Source organism: Notolabrus celidotus, chromosome 2 (genome assembly GCF_009762535.1).
Source record: "Notolabrus celidotus isolate fNotCel1 chromosome 2, fNotCel1.pri, whole genome shotgun sequence".
Classification (NCBI taxonomy): Eukaryota; Metazoa; Chordata; class Actinopteri; order Labriformes; family Labridae; genus Notolabrus; species Notolabrus celidotus.
The window spans coordinates 35,238,465-35,257,951 of NC_048273.1; the positions used below are offsets into that span (position 1 = coordinate 35,238,465).

The window sequence follows — 19,487 nt, forward strand, 5'->3', positions numbered from 1 at the left end:
GTTCATAAAAATACAGACATGAAAGAGAATACATGAATGTGTGGTCACTGGAAAATGACTGAGAAAAACAATAAATGTTCTAATAAAGGCACTATCAATTCAACCTCTTACCTCTGGCTGTCTCCCTACATCATAAAGGACCCTGTGGCCAAGTCGAAGCTCTGGTAAACCCTGTAAACCTAACATTTACTCCTCTTTGATTAGTCCCTCCTCCTCTCCATCTGTGGTCCTTTAACAGAGTAAAACATTGTCTCTCCGTCATATAAAAGATGCTCTCTCTCTGTGATAAAATACTGATATGATACATTAACATGTCTAAAATTGAGAACATCTCAGTGGGTTAAAAAATTATGTCACGCACCAAAGGATGCAATGGTCCAATCTAATATCTTCTGCTACTGTTTGGTCCTTGAACATGGTCACTGCATATTCAAACACTATGTACAAATGCAGCTCTGATTCTTTAGTCGTTTAACAGATTTATGTTCTGAAACTTGTAAACAAGAAACTGTGCATCTAGAATGTCGTGTGCAAAACATGGAAAAGATAACAGATTTCTCGGATTATATTCGTTCAAGTGGAGAGAATAAAAAAATATCTGAATATGGTTTTAAACTTGAGAAGCTTCATGAAGTTTCATACTTTTATTTTGAAAGGTCCATACCCGAAATCAAAGACAGAAGATGATAAATTAAAGGCTGCTTCTGTTTGGGCCTTTAGACACATTCAGAAGCTATTTCACCCTCTGTGGGCTTAGATCGCTCCTCAGCATTTAGATTGACAGTTTATCCTTGTTAAGTCTTCTCAACAGCTGCACCAGCAAGAAAAAAAAAAATGGACACATTCCTCATAAAAATTCCACCGTACAGTCTGAAAGGGATTTTCTGTACTGTAACAAGCTCGAAATCTGAATCCCAGAAAAATCATCCACCAGCATCACTTGATGAGTTTCTGTGTGTTTTCCTCCCAGTGTAAATGACTTTGAGTAAGTCCCTGTGCAGTCACTCTCAGTCCTCCAGCTGCACTTTCAGTTCACTTTTGGGTAAATCTTTTCATAGAAGAAGCTCTGGGCCAGGACAAAAAGTTCCCCATCCTTTTCCCTGACGGCGTGAGCCCGCACAAACTGAAACTGTTCGAGTGCAAACTCATAAAACTCATTTTCAATCTTCCAGATGTTGGACTGCTGCAGCTTGGTTATTGTCTCTTTGGTTGGGGGCTTCTTTTCGGTGGTCTTGCGCAGATGGGACTTCTTTCCTGGAGAAACATCAGAGGCTTTAATGAGTCTGTCAGTCTAGACAACCTCAGACACATAAATATTTCACATTATTTAACTGCCTGCAGAGCTCACCAAGACACCACAAGCAGAAAAATATGTTCCTTCAAAAATGATGGAGTATGAACGGATGACTGTACGGGTGTGTTTTGTGCGTGTACCTGTTCTGTAGAGATCTGTGGCTCCCTTGAAGAAGCGTGGCAGAGCCGCCTCCAGGATCATGATGAAGTCCTCCAGCTCCTCAGTGAGTCCAACCAGCAGGTATTCGTTCACCAGGTTGTACTTGGCCTGCTCCAGGGCCCATCTACTGCCGACATTCCTGCACCAAACAGCACATGGAACCAATCAGATCAATCAGTGTGTATTTATACTGTGTGTGCTCAGATGGAGGCTTCAGGGATTTTCCTCTGAAGACGAACGCTCCATTATAGTCACTAAGTGCTGAAGTGCTAAACTACAGTCATGGCTAAAAGTCTTGAGAATGACACAACTATTAATTTTCACAAAGTCTGCTGTTTCAGTTTTTATAATGGCAATTTGCATATACTCCAGAATGTTATGAGGAGTGATCAGCTCAACTGCAATTAATTGCAAAGTCCCTCTTTGCCTTGAAAATGAACTTTATCACCAAAAACACATTTCCACTGCATTTCAGCCCTGCCACAAAAGGACCAGCTAACATCATTTCAATGACACACAGGTGTCACACACATTAACACAGGTGTGGGTGTTGATGAGGACAAGGCTGGCGATCAATCTGTCATGATTGAGTGACTGGACACTTTAAAAGGAAGATGGTGCATGACACCATTGTTCCTCATCTGTTAGCCATGGTTACCTGCAAGGAAACACATGCAGCCATCATTGCATTGCACAAAAAGGGCCTAACAGGGAAGTTTATAGCAGCGAGTAAGATTACACCTCAGTCAACCGTCTATCGAATTATCAAGAACTTCAAGGAGAGAGGTTCAATTGTTGCCAAACAGGCTCCAGGGCGCCCAAGAAAGTCCAGCAAGCGCCAGGACCATCTCCTGAAGGTGTTACAGCTGCGGGATCGGGCCACCACCAGTGCAGAGCTTGCTCAGGAATGGCAGCAGGCAGGTGTGAGTGCATCTGCACGCACAGTGAGGCGAAGACTTTTGGAGGAAGGCCTGGTGTCAAGGAGGGCAGCAAAGAAGCCACTTCTCTCCGGTGAAAACATCAGGGACAGACTGATATTCTGCAGAAGGTACAGGGACTGGACTGCTGAGGACTGGGGTAAAGTCATTTTCTCTGATGAATCCCCTTTCCCATTGTTTGGGGCATCTGGAGGAAGGCTTGTTCGGAGAAGACGAGGTGAGCGCTACCATCAGTCCTGTCTCTTGCCAACAGTGAAGCATCCTGAGACCATTCATGTGTGGGGTTGCTTTTCGGTCAAGGGAGTGGGCTCTCTCACAATCTTGCCTAAAATCACAGCCATGAATAAAGAATGGTACCAGAACGTCCTCCGGGAGCAACTTCTCCCAACCATCCAAGGGCAGTTTGGTGATGAAGAATGCCTTTTCCAGCATGATGGAGCACCTTACCATAAAGCAAAAGTCAGAACAAAATGGCCCGGGGAACAAAACATTAAGATTTTGGGCTCTTGGCCAGGAAACTCCCCAGATCTTAATCCCTTTGAGAACTTGTGGTCAATCCTCAGGAGGCAGGTGGACAATCAAAAACCCACAAATTCTGACAAACTCCAAGCATTGATTATGCAAGAATGGACTGCCATCAGTCAGGATTTGGTCCAGAAGTTGATTGACAGCATGCCAGGGAGAATTGCAGAGGACTTGAAAAAGAAGGGTCAACACTGCAAATATTGACTTATTGCATGAATTCTGTGTAATTCTCAATAAAAGCTTTTGATACTTATGAAATGCTTCTAATTGTATTTCATTATACCATAGAAACATCTGACAAAAACACCTAAAAACCCTGAAGCAGCAGACTTTGTGAAAATGTAATATTTGTGTCATTCTCAAAACTTTTGGCCATGACTGTATATACATACACACATTCTCATACTTATCTAAAAAGTGAACATTGATGCTTTCTAAAATGTTTGTTTTTCTGTTGTGAAGAAACCAAACTTAAAATAGTTTCGTGAAAAAATGACGTAACAGACTAAAAGTAACACTAGTGGTACACATAACATAACTGATTGATATTTCAATATTTTAATATTTTTTTACTTGGTGTGCCTTGTTAACAAAAAAGTTAACTGTAATTTATTCCAAGTATGCTGTGATCTGTCAATTACAAAAACAATCCAAGCACTTGCACAGATTGAGACATGCTCGTAATGAGGCCTCTGATGGATCCGGTGCAGCCCACTCACCAGCACTCTGAATGGTGTCCACAGAAGAACGGGATCTGCAGCCAGAGTTTCTCAGGAGCGCAGTCGGACCCTCCTGATGACACACACTCATCGAAGGTCTGAAAGACAACCACAGAAGTTGTTTTCATGTGTTCATGTGCAGTCGAACAGTTAAGAGTATGAGACTGTAGATAAGATACACACCTTCTTGTCTCCTTGTTTTCTTCGTCGTAGGCCGGGTCTGTAGTCGTCTCCGAAACGTAAGAAGTAGTAGTATGACACCAGGCGCTCGATGGGGTCCCGCACCACGTTTATGTACATCGGCTTACTCTTTGCACTATATCTGAAGAAGAAGAAGAAGAAAGCACTTTTCTAATACTCTGTTTGAATTAAGCAGACAGATCAGGACTACATTCATGTCCAGCAGACTTCAGACCAATTATCTTAATAGTTTTTAGACCTTCAAGCTGCCACAGTTGAAGGTCTAAAAACTATTAAGATAATTTGTTTCACTAATAAAACACTCATGTGGCAGCATCAGAAGGAGTGTAAGCTAACAGCGTGTGATAAACACTTACAGCATCACGTTAATTAGCCCTTGAACAGTCTTGTCAGGTGAGATAAGCACAACAATGCTATTAATCAACACTGAAGCACCTGTTAGAAATCAATGTATGACCACACCTTATCTGCTAGCTGTTTGTAACTAATCTGGATATTAATGGTATCACAGGTGAAGAAAGAGCTTTACTTTGAAAAGTCCAGATAAGCTACGTGTCCGTGGTAGAAGCCAGGCTTCATCTCTCTCCATGAGGTGACGTTCCGGACAAAGCGCACCTGTAGACACAGATAATGGAGACTGATTAAAGACCCAGAAAACTCCAGCAAGTGGAAAACAACATCCACTGTTCAGTGTTCAGTGTTAATGCTAATGAAAAAAGAAGAACATGATGCAGTGAGATTCACAAATGAAAAACACGTCATCAAGGTACCAAAGAATGGTTACACAAATGTTTGCTGAGTATATCATAACGTAAAGAGAAAACACACTGTGGAGCACATTTTTGGCTTTTTGATTTTCACTTTATATTCTCATCTTTTATTCTAATTTCAGGAAAGCATAAGAACCCCAGACCAGACGACCATGCACTATGTATGCAATGGGATCCAAAAACAAATGATTGTAACATTAAGTCTCTTTCCTGTACTGTAGTCTTTACTTCCATCACAGAGTTAGGAGGTGACTGTATGAAGCCTTTAGGCAAAGCTGAGGCCAGGAAACGTTTGAATCAGGAGCGTTCACTCTGATCACAGTGACAGGAGAGATTTCAGAAAGGATATCTGAATGAAGCTGTAAAAACTGGGCAGGTAAAAACATGAAAAGTGAGGACGTGGCGCTTTTTTTTCCCTGCAGTGGAAATTTCGCCTGTAGCCAGAAGTATGAAACACAAATCACACCACTCCAATTTATTAAATGTCTCAGTGCTGTAACTCTTACTTTGCAATAAAGGTGGACATGTTAATGAGCTGGGATCAAACCACCTGATGTTCTTTTGGTTCTTAATAACTCAACCAGCACAACATCTTTCTTTAATTCTGTTATCTTAGACACTCGCTCTGCGGTTTGAGGGAGTAAAACCAAACTCAATCATACGGACCAGCTTTGACCGGGCTAAATGCTATTACTGGATACAAATCTGAATGTTCCTGTGGAGAAATGTGCCAGCTGACTGATTCTTTCACCCTGTGCAGACTGTTCGCAGGGTGGAGGGGGCGGCCTGTTGTGAGACAGCAGACAGGATATTACCTTGGCACCAACAGCCAGAAATAACACCAGTTTAGCTTTGAGGCATTCACACTATGTGTCCTGAGCTGCACTGATAGACGTACAAAAGCAGCCAGTGGAACAGGCAGTATTATGTGCTGATGCCACCCTTCTTCTCTGGAGCTTTTCAAACATGCACACAGGGTCTAACAAACATAGGACTCAGACCAGGGGAGTCAGTACTCTACTGTTCTGGTTTCCTAGATGTCGAACAATATGTGTGCAGTTTCTTTACCACACTCTGAAAAAGGGTAGACCAATGATTTTGCTTTGTACCTCTCTGATTCTGAGTCTGTTCAGATCAGTTCAAAGGTCAGTAGGTCTGCCACTCCAGAGACTATGATGCAGCCTACAATGAAAAGATGTTAAGGCTGACCAACAACGATGCTTCAACACGTAACACTACTGATTACACCAGCAAACCTGATCTGCAGAGTCTCGTGTTTTAATAAGGTCAGTCTGAAGGACACTGAAGGAAAATTTGATTCAGCGGAAAAAACGCATTTGGCATCGTTTTTGACATGGAAAACGTTTACGTGTTTTTTAATGATTAATAGATAATTGATCGTTAATATTTCCAAAGATCGATCACTGAAAGTACTTGAAATTTACATCCCTACCTCTGAGAGATATTGTTTCAATAAATTGCCTGTAAAAAGCCTGACATATTGAGGTGGACAGATGTGCAAAATCTACAATGGTTGTTTAGTTTTGACGTGTTTAAACTTTGTCTCAAAAGCCTGGAAAAGAAGACAAGATAGTCTTTTTAAGTAGTATGCATTTTCATTTTGATTTGTATTTTCTATTCTGTTAAAATTTTCTTCCTCAGTTTCCTTACAAGGAATGATCATGCTGTGCGCTCTGACCCTGGACTGCACAAATTTATGATGTCTTGTAAGCCCATACGGTCTGGGCATATAATTGTACGCATGAACCAATAAGAAAATAAAAAGTTCAAACTTCAGAAGTCAGTTAAAAGACTTTGAATACTTTGAACCACTAATTCTGTAACACTACAGCAGGACAACAACTCTAATTCAACAGAGCAAAGTCAGTCACGTGAGCTCAGTCCAACTGATCTATGATTTAAAGCAGCAGACCAGACTGCTGAGGGCCAGAGGACCAGGAGGCACAATGTTCTCCCCATGTCAAGCTTCCTCTTCTTGCTGTTCGTACAACTTGAGGAAGAGTCTGGTTATGCAAAGTGAGTGCAGGGCAGAGAGTTCACACCTAGGCGTGTGCACACCTATTCATTGATGGGTTTGTTACTGTTGGCGACAGCTACAGGTTGCAGAACCTTTCCTTTTTTTTTTAAACAGCATTAGATCCTTTTATTGCTGCCTGGATGTAAACAGAATGAACAATTCAAACCAACATACGTCTCTGCCTGCCCTGTTTTCATACTCATGTCAAGCTAGCATAATGCTAATGCTGCTGTGCATTAACTGCAAACTTGTTCTGCAGGATCAACGTGTAGCACTCTCATCTCTGTTCAGTGCCCATGTAATTTACTACAATCTCATAACATAAGTGCATCTGACTGACGGGAGCTGATGACACGTCTCTGCTTGAATGAGCTTCTTTGTTTGATTTACATCTTAACCGTCTGATTCATCAGGCATTCATTACACAATCTGATATCACACAGTCTTACACGGACTGGGGACAAGACTTCATCAGGCTGATTCTTCACAGTAAGAAACATAACTGTGATTCTTTACCTTTCTGTGCCATAATACGAATTAATAAAGCCAAAATGACCCCTTGGACACATCATCCGCAGCCACAATGTGAGCTTTAACTCATATGCGGATGATACCCAACTGTACCTGTCTCTTAATCCCAATGATTTTAAAGTTTTAAACACACTGAATAACTGCAACCCAGATTTAACATGCTGGATGTTGCAAAATTTCCTGCAGCTGAACCTAGAAAAAACTGAGGTGATGATCATCGGCCCTGGTTCACCAGGAATGGCCCCCTGTCTAATAATATTGCTGTCAGGTGCAAAAATCTAGGTGTCATCTTTGACGAGAACCTCAGCCTGAACCAGCATGTAAACCTAGTGGGGCAGACTAGTTTTTATGCAGCTAAGCAGACTCTCCAAAATGAGGCCATTTTTATCCAGAAAAAACCTTGAGACAGTCATTCATGCTTTTATATCCTTCTGTTTGGACTACTGTAACTCGTTGTATACATGTCTAAACAAGTTACAGCTAGTCTGAAATGAAGCAGCCTGAATCCTCACAAGAGCCAAAAAGAGAGACCACATCACTCCTGTTTCAGCTTCCCTTCATTGGCTTCCAATAGATTTTAGAATTGATTTTAAGATTTTACTTTTAAAGCAGGCTCTAGACTCGCACCACAGTACATATCTGATCTCCCCACCCCATGTGTGCCCAGTTGTACCCTGAGGTCCTCCGCCAAGGCTCTGTTCGCAGTCCCACAGTCGAGGCTGAGGACCAAAGGTGACCGGGCCTTTTCTGTGAGAGCTCCGACCCTCTAAAACAACCTTCCCGAGGAGATCAGATTGGACACTTCCTTATCCTCTTTTAAATCTCTTTTGAAACACATTTTTGTCAATGTGATTTTACAGCAGATGTCACCTGAGTGTGTTTTAATCCATATGATTTTATTATTTGTCAGGCAGTATCACTGGCAGGGTTTTGTTATTATTATTATTATTATTATTATTATTATTATTATTTATTTTTATTTATTTTTTTAAAGGTGACATATCATGCAAAACTGACTTTTTAACAGTTTTCTACCTGAAATATGTGTCCCTGGCTTGTCTACAAACCCCCCGAAAATGAACAAAATCCATTCTGCCCCTGTTCTGATTTCTCCACCTTTCTGTAAATGTGTGTGAAACGAGCCGTTTCAAACTTCTGTGTTTTTGTTACGTCACAACAATATCCGGTCTATCACGGAGTCAGAGCTCGGAGCTTGTTCAGCCCATAGACTGTATAAACTCAACCCCTCCTCTGTTTTTCATTACCTGCACACACGTGTGCTAACAAGGAGCTTAGGAGGGAGGCATGCTAGTTGTAGGCTGTCTTACTAAACACAAAGGTCGGTTTTACTCCCCACGTCTGCAGATTTGAAGATCTAGTGGATGATTTTTATTTATCATGGATAAGTGCTAGCGCTAGTTAGCATAGCCACATAGCTAACATGTTCGTAGCTGTGTACCAAGACACACGTCTACATACTGATAAATAAAACAACAAGAAACACTAAATCTGTGACCAATCGTTCAGAAAGGTCCTGTTGCAGGCGCCTCTCCGTCAGGATCAGATTCTGGATCAGATTCAGAGGGTTGAAGTAACGTGATCTGTGAGCAGAGTGTATATTCAGCCAACATGTAAACATTAGATCAACGTGCTGGAGAGCGGAGGCCGCATCCACTTCCTGAGGGGGCGTGGTCAGAGAGAAAACAGATTGTTCTGAGGAGGGCTGAAGAAGAGGGCTTTTCAGGCATGCCAAAATCTGATTTCAAAGTGTTTTTTGAGCATAAACTTTAAAGACATGTTTTGGGGACCTCTTAGACCAATATATATTTTATATTATATATATATTTTTTTGTTGTTGTTTTTTTTTTGGTGGGGCTTTTACACCTTTATTTATAGAGGAGAGGACAGTGGAGGAAACCGGGAGACAGTGGGGGATGACATGTGGGAAGGAGGTCGTAGGCTGGGGTCGAACCCTGGCAACCCACTACATGGGCCCGCAATTTAACCATTAGGCCAAGTCCGCGCCCGTTTGTATTTTTATCCTTTTCTATTTTCATATTTCTGATCTTTTACATTTTGTTGTTTTTAGTCTTCCAACATTTTTGTCTCTTAACCTCTTGTCTTAACCATTTTTATCTTCCTTTCTGTCATTTCTTTTTGCTGCCACCTCTCTGCATCTATTATTTTTCATTGTCTTCTTCACATTTCTCTATTATTGTCTTTTAGTTTCTTTCCTATAAAGCACCAGATCTCCATTTTTATTACATAACTTCCCTTTTTTGACTTCCAAATGAAAATTAATTTCTAGTGAATTAAAGCCCCCTCTCTGACAAATGACTTGTACACATAACTTTGTATAAAATGCAGCAACACAGCAAACATTATTGGTTTGCTTACAGGCTATGTAATCTTTAAGTAATGCAGCATTTGATAGACATTAGAAGGGAATGCATCACTGTTATATTTCTACCCTTTGTTCTGTTTATTCTTCTACACAAGTCAACAGATTAGAACAACATCAGATGTTGTTCACGACAGCACAGACACAGAATTTATATCTGAGACTTCACAAACAAACACTGCTGGTGAAGTTCAACACGGCGCACATGTGAGGCCTGTTAATAGAGCAGCACTCCAGGCCTTTATGTATTTAACATTTCAAAGTATTAAAGGCAGATTCATGTGAAAATGCTTCATGTTACAACTGTGGCCACAACAATAGCCTATTTTTAATTCCAGAGTTGGAGTTTTGACGATCAAAGCGCCCACAAGCCTGTCATAAGCCGAGCTTCTGTTGTACCAACAAAAAGACTCTTCTATCTTTGTTCTTTGTTGTATGGAGCTCTCTATTGTTGGGATTATGACAGAAATGGGCCTGTGGTAGAGGTGGTGTCAAGTTTCACTCAAGCAGCTTTTATTGGCTGCAAATGTGTGAAGAAAAGTGAAGTAGAAATGTTTTAATTAAAGATTGACGTTGATGATGATGATCGTGTTGGAACAGTGCCGGGGTTGATGGTCTCACCTGGTCCTGTAGAGACATGACGGGATTGTTTTTGGTTGTGTTGATGTGCAGGACGTGGAAGCGGTTCTTCCCACACAGGTCGTAGGCGATGTTGGTGAAGGAGGTGCTGGCCGTCTTAGGGACTCTGTTGTAGATGATGACCATGTCGTCTTTTTCTGTTAGCTGGGACGGTTCACGGCCAGTATCCTCACTGTGACGCTGCTCTACTTCAGCTACCTCGTGTCTGGCAATGGTGCGCTCTGTGAGAACAGGAAGTAGGATATTTATTAGAGCTGTACCTTATTAAGAGTGTTGTCAGTTTAGTCAGATTTGGCTGTTGCGAAGAGTGCAAAACTTGTCCGTTGACTTCTATTATATTACAGGATCGCAAGATGAACATTTTTGTCGGCTGTGAGTCAAAGTTAGAGGCAGTTCACCTCACAGCCCTTGTAGCCAAACCAGGGACTCTGTCTGATAATGTGAAACTACTTTGTTCAGGTGTCAGGACACCTCTGCAGATGATTCAGCTCTACAAATCATCCTTTAAAGCCTCTGGTAACCCAAATCAACAAATAACCTTCTACCTATAGTCACATCTACAAACTATTATATATCTAAAATATTGGAACTGAACTTTAATCAATTTTTGAAGTATTATGGGTTAAGTTTTTGATACCGCTCTAAGGCTAGGATAAAGAAGGCAGAGTTAACTTGGATATTTATGAAGAAATTAATATCTAACCAATCAGAAATAAAACACTGAGTCACTACACACATGTTCAACAAAACTACCCCACTCCTGCTCAGACCGTCTCCTGACGTCTCAGCCAGCTCCCCTCAGTGTTGCCCCCCTTGTGTCTTCTATTTCCCTAAGTGCGGGGGATTTGGGGAAACTTTGGGAAATGGTTCAGTTGAGCCACGGCCGAGTGGTTAAAGCAGTCCCACACATGCTCTGCTCATTTCCCTAGGACCGGTCCGGTTCACTACCTATCCCCAGGACCGGTTCACTAACTTTCCTCAAACAGCTCAGAGTTTAGCCAAACGGCTCCTTCTGACTGCCAGAGCCGAGCTCCTCTGCGTGCACATACTACACTTCAGCCTCCGCTGCTCCGGGCGTCCCATGGTCCTAATGCCCGGGAGACTACGGAGGGATAAAACCAAGCGGCAACCTCTGGTCTAAAAATATGAGTCCAATGCGGAATTGCTAAAAACTGCAGTTCATCAAGGATCTGCCTGAGGCTGGCTCCGGAAGTACCAGACACCACATACACACCAATTGAAAAAAGCTGATCTTTACAGCAGAAATAAACATGTTTACATGTTATTCTGGTACAAAAGACAAGTGTTGTCTGGATAGCTCATTTCTCGATCGGCACACCCTGTATGATTTCCACATATTACGTTAGACCATTCCACCCGTGTTAAATTTCACCAGGTTCTGATGATCCTGCAAAATAAGCATCCTCACACCCGGGCCCATCGCGCATTGGCACATGACCTGCCCTGTTTTGCCTCTGATTGGTTGAAACAATGGCTCTGGCTAGCTGTATTTGTTGAAGGCAGTGTCAGTTTAATAGGATAGCCTTAATGGGACCACAACAAAGCAAACATGGAGTTTTTTTCCCCCTCTCATTTTCCAAATGACGGAAATCCCTCGAGGCGACGGAGAACTTAAATCCATGTGTTCATAAGACGAGTATTATCATTATCTTTTACAGATCATTCTAACAATCCTGAGCTTCTTTTTCTTAATTATTGTTTTATTTTATTTCTTTGGTTATTTTATTTCATCTTATTCATATTTAAATCTTATTTTACTCCTTCTATTAATAATTTGCCTTTTTTTTCATACTGTTTATAAGAGCTCTGTAAGGACCGAAATTCCTTCGCTGGGATAAATAAAGTATTTCTGATTCTGATTCTGAAGACAGGAGAGTTTGTTACGCTTGAGATTCAGAATCTATGTTAAGGCGAAAACAGATCCTCTCATCAATCGGACTGTTGCATGAAAACAATGTTGCAGCTCATAAAAAAAAAAGGTGCAGGGACTCAGCTGACAGATTCAAGTGGACCTTGGGTCTCAGCTGGTGGTTTAAATGGACTACACAGCATGCTGCTGTGATGTTCAGAATCACAGATCACACGTTTACCTTTAAAAAGAGGATCAACGAAGCCAGCATTATCTGCTGTCTATATTTCAATGAGCTGAAAGTTAGTTGCTGCTTGTTGTTTTTCTCATTTCCAAACAAGCACAGCAGGTGTGAGGCCACTAACACAATAATGAACACAAAGACAAAGGTACATCTGTTGTATAAATTAAGCAGCAGTTTGGAAATTAAGTCCGGTGAAGCTTGTTAGCTTGCCTTAATTAAGAAAAACAAGAAACACAATAACATTGAAACTAGTAATTAAGCCTTTGATGATAACATTGACAGGAGGCATAATTAAAAGTGTTGTCTCCCTCTCCTTTTCTCTGCTGCAATGTTAATTAAAGCCAATTATGGGAATGGCCTTGTGAGTGTCTCTCTGAACGGCTGTGTGTCACTCAATATAATGCAGACATCCTGCAGCAGCCCTTCAGTGTCTGACACCATGAGAGGCCATGAGTCTGCAGGATGTTTGTCACTCTGTCGCTGCATGTGAAAGCAGATGGATGCTCTTTTGGCCTGGTGTAATTAATTTCCCTTTCTTAAAGGCATTACAGAGTCAATGTGCATGCTGTTAGTCATTGTTTTCTATCCTGATGTTAATTATAAAATGTATTCTCTAAAGCTACAATACAGACCTCTACATATGGAAGTCGCCTGTCTCATACCTGCTAAGATTAAAACTTAAAAAACTGCATCTGTGCAGTACGCTAACATTAGCTTGTTCCCTGAAAGACTGAATTAGATCAGAGATTTAATTGTCTTGCTCCATTATGTCCATGGAGACTTTCTCAAAGACTGTCATTCCATCCCTTTATGTAGCTTTTACTCATTTTTAATCATGTGGTGCTATTTGTACATTCCTTTTTGTCTTTTTTTGTTTGTGTTTTGGTTTCTCCTCTGCCTTTTTATTTTAATTTAATCTTACTTTGTTTTATTTTATTTATTCTTTTAATCTTGATCTTTTCATGGAGCCTTTTTAACATCTGGAACGGGACTACAGATGTAAACTAGCCTTTTGGCTAATTCTGGCATAATTACAAAAATGTTAATTAAAGGCCCTGTGAGGAGTTTTGAACTGACTGAGAAACAGACTGAAAATGATACTGATGCCTCTTTATAACCTTCAATAGCAAACAAGCCCATCAGCAGCAACACTGGCACCTTCTCTGTTGTGATTTTTAATGCCTGAAACCGCCCTGGGGGGGTAGGTGTCAGACCATGATGATGGACATCCTGCTTCAGAAACAGCCTTTATTTGACTGTTTTCATGGAAAATAATCACATTGCCTGATAAAGTTGACTGTTGAAGACAGCAGGATGAGGCTTTTGTTGAAAACACTACTTTTGCATGTATAGGACAAGAGATAAGAGGTATCACTTTGTCCACAAGGGGGCGCCAGAATCGATACGAAACAAAAGTTCCTCACAGCAGCTTTAATAAGCATGGTCCTTTTAAATGAAAAATGTAATGGCACCCACCAACGACTGGCTTCAAAAACAGATGGGTGACTTCACAGATACTACATTCATTAATTATACAGTCTATGTTAATCACACCTGGCCAACAGATTTGATGTTGTGTCACCGGCTTTGTGATCCTGTGTTTACAGTGTTGAGTTTTTTCTTACTTTTGGACTTTTTGTTTAGTTGAAATTTACTTTTCCGTTTAAACGACCAGGAAATTAGAAACTTCAGAACATCCCTACAAGTACCAATACATAAAAACACTGGAGATTCGACCCTGATTTATTCAGTTGACTGGCTTTAAAATTGACCCACTGCAGGATGCTGAGAAAACTGAGACCACCAATGAGGATGTTTTAAGAAAAGCAAAATGATTCATGTTCAAGTGCATGTTACAATGGGTCTCCCCAATATGTGGAAAAATCAGCATTGTGCCTTGTTCAGTTTTATCATGTTCAGACTTTCTGTATCTATCTGCTGTTCTCCATTATTGTGTAAGCCACATCTGCACCCACTAACCTGAAGGTAGCTCGCTTTCCAGGCCCCACCCAAAGGGTAAAATGTGACCATGTTGAGTGAGTGTTTGCAATAAATAGTTTTCTTATCCATTGCGATTAATTCAGACTGTTGTGTTGTAATCATAGACTGTATAAATAATGGACGTAGTAGCCATGACGACACCCATCTGTTCCTGAGCGCCGTTTGAAGCCAATTGGCGGCGGCAGCCATATTGGAAATGCTGAACTCAACCAGGCATAGTGTGACATAAAGAGGCGGGGTTTGAGCCTCCTAGCCAAGAGTTATGTGTTCCTGTCCGGGAGTCAAGTCAGTCATGTCCTTATTTGGGCAAAAACTCAGAATCTTAATATCTTCTGTTATGTTCGTTTCTTAGGGACAGCAATAATGTTCCTGGGTCAGCTTGACCCGGGGCTTTAATGATCCAAAAGTGTCTGAACCCCAAAAAATCCCAATAAACATTTTTAAAATCTCATTATTAACTCCATTACTAACCTTTTAAATCAATATTTAGTGCAGTGGTGTTCTTTAATTCTCACAGATCATAGTTCAATGAGAATAACTCACTCATTTTTCATTAAAATTCATGTAAAACCTTTTTTTAATGTACATTGAAAAGCCCTAAATATAAATACAATAGTTTTACATGACATAGATTTTTTTAAATTTTATTTTACATTTTTAATTTTTTGTTATTATGTAGAGATGTTGATAAATTAAAAAGAGACACCTCTTCTGTCATATGCTGCCCAGATTTGTATGCTGTGTTTAGCTGGTTTCGAAGGTAAATATTACCTAAGATGGAAGGAACCTCTGAATACCACTGGCCTTTCATCCTCTGTGACATTAGAAATGCAAAATAATACTTAAGACAATTTTTATTTTATTTTTTAACTTTAAAATGGGTAAATTTGACCCAAAACATAAAAGGGGGGTTAATATCTTCTGAACTGTTGTGTTAGAAAAAAAAATTCACCCCCCGTACAGTGTGTGCCGATAGAGAGATAAGCTACGTAGGGCCAAGCTGTTTTTTGAACCAGGCTGTAAACATGTTTATTTCTGCTGTAAAGATCATCTTTTTTGAATTGGTGTGTATGTGGTTTCTGGTGTTTCTGCAGCCAGCCTCAAGCGGATTCTCCATGAACTGCAGTTTATAAGACTTCTGCATGGGCTTCATAGTTTGCGACCGGAGGTTGCCGCTTGGTTTTAAAGGTGACATATCATGCAAAATCGACTTTTTAATGGTTCTCTACCTGAAATATGTTTCCCTGGCATGTCTACAAACCCCCCGAAAATGAAAAAAATCCATTCTGTCCCTGTTCTAATTTCTCCACCTTTCTGTGTGTGAAACGAGCCGTTTCAGACTTCTGTGTTTTTGTTACGTAACAACAATATCCGGTCTGTCACGGAGTCAGAGCTCGGAGCTTGTTCAGCCCATAGACTGTATAAAATACAACTCAACCCCTCCTCTGTTTTTCATTACCTGCACACATGTGTGCTAACAAGGAGCTTAGGAAGGAGGCATGCTAGTTGTAGGCTGTCTTAATAAACACAAAGGTCGGTTTTACTCCCCACGTCTGCAGATTTGAAGATCCAGTGGATGATTTTTATTTATCATGGATAAGTGCTAGCGCTAGTTAGCATAGCCACATAGCTACATGTTCGTAGCTGTGTACCAAGACACACGTCTACATACTGACAAATAAAACAACAAGAAACACTAAATCTGTGACCAATCGTTCAGAAAGGTCCTGCTGCAGGCGCCTCTCCGTCAGGATCAGATTCTGGATCAGATTCGAGGGTTGAAGTAACGCTATCTGTGAGCAGAGTGTATATTCAGCCAACATGTAAACATTAGATGAACGTGCTGGACAGCCGAGGGCACATCCACTTCCTGAGGGGGCGTGGTCAGAGAGCTCATTCTCATTTAAAGGCACAGACACAGAAAACAGCCTGTTCTGAGCAGGGCTGAAAAAGAGGGGTTTACAGGCAGACCAAAATCTGATTTCAAAGTGTTTTTTTGAGCATAAACTTTAGAGACATGTTTTGGGGACCTCTTAGACCAATATATTTTGATGAAAAAGAGCAAAATATGTCACCTTTAATGCAAATGTTCATACAGGGATTAGTCACAATATTATTTTGTCATTGCAAAAACCATCTGAAATCATGCTGTTCAGAAAAAGGCACAGTGAATACATTAACCATTAAACCAAAAGGAGTCATAAGAAATATATTAGAATATACAAGTAAGTAAGAGTTGTCTGTTTTAAATGTAATGTCCAAAAACTATTAAATGATATTTTGTTTGAACTATTGTGTACAATGTTGTATTTTTGCTCTATGTCTTGTCTATATTTTGTATTGTTCCTAATGCTAGTTCTAACTGTATGAAGCACTTTGAACTCACCTATCTGATGAATGCTCCTTCATAAATACACATTGACTTCTTCAACATTTACATCAACACACTTATTTAACAATGTTGTGTCAAAGTTAGAGTTAGAGTCCTTACCGAGTCTGGCTCTGGACTCCTCCAGTTTCTGGATCTGGTTTTCAATAAAGAGCATCGACACTCCAAACGCCAAAACAGCCAAAAGCTGGATCTTCGGCGGCATCATGGTCCTTAAAATCCCCATCAAACAACCAGATCAACCATCCTCTGATACACCTAACAGATTAGCCTGCTAATCCAGCACAGGAGCTTTACTTCATGTGGCACAACAACGTAATGCTGGTGACCGACAAATCAAGCCAAGCAACCCAAAATAACAAGATGCTCAATGAAGTCGTTCAATGAGATTAATAGATATTCAGCATGTAAACAGACAGCCCTGAACATGAGCCAGACAGACGTTAGCTAGCCTCTCTGCTGACTATCATTATAACGACACGTAAAGCACAGGCTAGTCTTCTCTAACGCCTCAGGAGGTGGTCTCTCCGCGTCTCGCTTCCCTCCAGCCCCACCAGGAGTATCCGGGGTCCCCGAGCCTCCATGGATGTTTTAAACACGAGGGTGCAGGAGAAGAAACCCTCAGAAGAGACTCAAAACTACAGAGAAATAAGAAGCTGCCTGTAAAGGCTTGTTACTGTAAAATCTTCTTCTTCGCTCTGTTTTTTTTTTTTCTTCTTCTTCTTTGGTTGATTTACAGTGATCACAAACAAACGTTAAACAGTTACATTGCCACCTGCTGGACAGGAGTCGTAAACATGCTTTTCATTGCCTAACATTCAGTGGTGGACAGTAACAAAGTACATTTACTTGAGTACAGTACTTAAATCATTTTTTGAGTATCTGTACTATATTATTTTGGGGAACGTATTACTTTTTACTCCACTACATTTCTATTAGGGCTCTAGTTACTCACTACTTTTTCTTTGAAGTCAGCTCAGCTTCTCTTTTCTGAAATCTGATCCTAAGACAGTAAACTGTGTTTGTGTAGTTCTGTTTGTCTCAGTGGTTTAGTCGTACCTGTATATCGTGCGTCTCCACGGTTGAACATGGAGCAAACACAGAGCAGATTTCACTCAGATCAGGCAGTTCATGTAGAGGTGGTAATGATGGCTATAATTCTCCACCTGAGCACCCATGGTCATATCTTCAGCCCATGTTAGAGGTTTTTAAAATGAAGAATGATACGTAGCATTTGAAATGTTCTCCCTGTTTCCCACTCTGCCCAAGCAAACAAACATTCACTGTCCAACCTGAGAAAGCGTGTCGAGCTATGTAACGTTTGTTTAACTCCAGATCAACATTTCCAACTAAGGTGTCTGTGCTTGGAGTAACTTAGTGTCTGTTTTTATTCCATGGTATAGTTTTTAGAGATTTCAAGTAATGGTTTCTAAATGATCATAATGTAACAGAATGTACTCCTATGTATTCTTGACTGCACTTATGCTTTGTTAAAATACAAAGTTTTGAGGTATTTTAAGAAGTACGTTGAATCCTTAAGTATTTTTAAAAGCATGTACTTCTGTACTTAAACTTAAGTGATAATCTGACAGAGCAACTTTTACTTGTATTAGAGTCCTTGTATGTAGTCGGTAAGTTAATGACAAAGGTGCTTCATCCTGAAGCAGTCGGTTTGATTGATCTCAAATGTCGGGCCACTAGCTGGAAGAAGAGAATCTTGAACTCTACCACAACCAATAAAGTTTATTCTCAATTTTGCTTGTCTTGATTTTTCTAGATCATATATTTGAACTGCTTTGATGTAAACATAAATATTAATATAGAGCCTTCAACCACTCTGTATGATGTTGAAGTGGAACTTGTCCTGCACAGACTCCTTTCAGTACATATACAGTAACTGTTGGCATATGTTCAGTAGACTCCAAGGAGCCATGGTAAAGAGTGTGGGAAATATTTCCTGCTTTATCTGCTGATGGAGAATCATCCCTTTCACCATCAAGTGATCCATTAAAATGAGCTCATGGATTTCACTGGACTTCCAAGAAGAACTTTCCACTTCAGCTTTGCCCCACACCTGTGTAATAACAGGGTGGGAACTGCTGTTAAATGTACATCAATTTAAGTTTCAATGATGTGAATCAGATCTTAAATTGTAAAGCATAACTCTAAAATGGAAGGTTTTCCAGCATATAGGCCGGACTATGTGACACTCTGTCAGGTTTTTACTGAAAGGGGACCTTAGAGAGCTCTTCATTTCTTTTTTCAAGTCTGAATAGACACCCTAAACTGCCCATGATCACATTTTTTTCACACAGAGGACACCTTCAAGAGCACTTTATCACATTTCCTTCACTGGGGTAGGAACCCAGAGGGGCAATCATTGCACTTTTTCAGGAGTGCACACGATCACTTTAAGTCATTGTGTAGTGTTAACAGTAGTGTTAACTCTGTATACTTTTTCTAACTTTAAGTGATGAAATATTACAGTTTAGGGCAATTTTATGTTAAGACATTTATGGGATAAATGGTAGTGTAAGTTCATTCAGTGTGCTTTCTTGTGACACAAAATAGCCCAGTATTAAAACAGACGTTTGGAAGGACAAGTTGGTCTATAAGTGCAAGATTAAAATCATGTCCTTTGGGTTTAACTTAATGTAAAGATTCATATTGCAATGGTTGACTGTTTTGGACTAAAATGCACAGATACTGTTTGAAAATAAAGCCAACAAAGATCTTTTGTTTTTGCTGAGATCAGTAATAAAATGTCC

At 40.4% G+C, this 19,487-nt stretch overlaps 1 protein-coding gene across 1 annotated transcript; it reads right to left on the bottom strand.

Annotated features, from left to right (window-relative positions):
• Positions 1–603: 603 nt before the first annotated feature.
• On the bottom strand, positions 604–17,430 carry hs2st1b (heparan sulfate 2-O-sulfotransferase 1b). The gene is made up of 7 exons (XM_034711990.1): positions 16,822–17,430; positions 10,198–10,436; positions 4,366–4,451; positions 3,819–3,957; positions 3,636–3,733; positions 1,435–1,592; positions 604–1,254 (listed from the first exon to the last, which is right to left on the bottom strand). The coding sequence occupies exons 1-7, from the start codon at positions 16,943–16,945 to the stop codon at positions 1,028–1,030; spliced, it is 1,071 nt and encodes a 356-aa protein (XP_034567881.1). The 5' UTR covers positions 16,946–17,430; the 3' UTR covers positions 604–1,027.
• Positions 17,431–19,487: the final 2,057 nt, after the last annotated feature.

What these genes read in the sequence shown, in the direction of transcription:
- hs2st1b (XM_034711990.1), bottom strand. Translation starts at nt 16,945, where the DNA reads ATGGGGATTTTAAGGACCATGATGCCGCCGAAGATCCAGCTTTTGGCT. An exon ending in GGAGTCCAGAGCCAGACTCG is followed by an intron (nt 10,437 to 16,821) that starts GTAAGGACTCTA and finishes CTGTTCTCACAG; the next exon opens with AGCGCACCATTGCCAGACAC. An exon ending in GGACACCATTCAGAGTGCTG is followed by an intron (nt 1,593 to 3,635) that starts GTGAGTGGGCTG and finishes TGTTTGGTGCAG; the next exon opens with GAATGTCGGCAGTAGATGGG.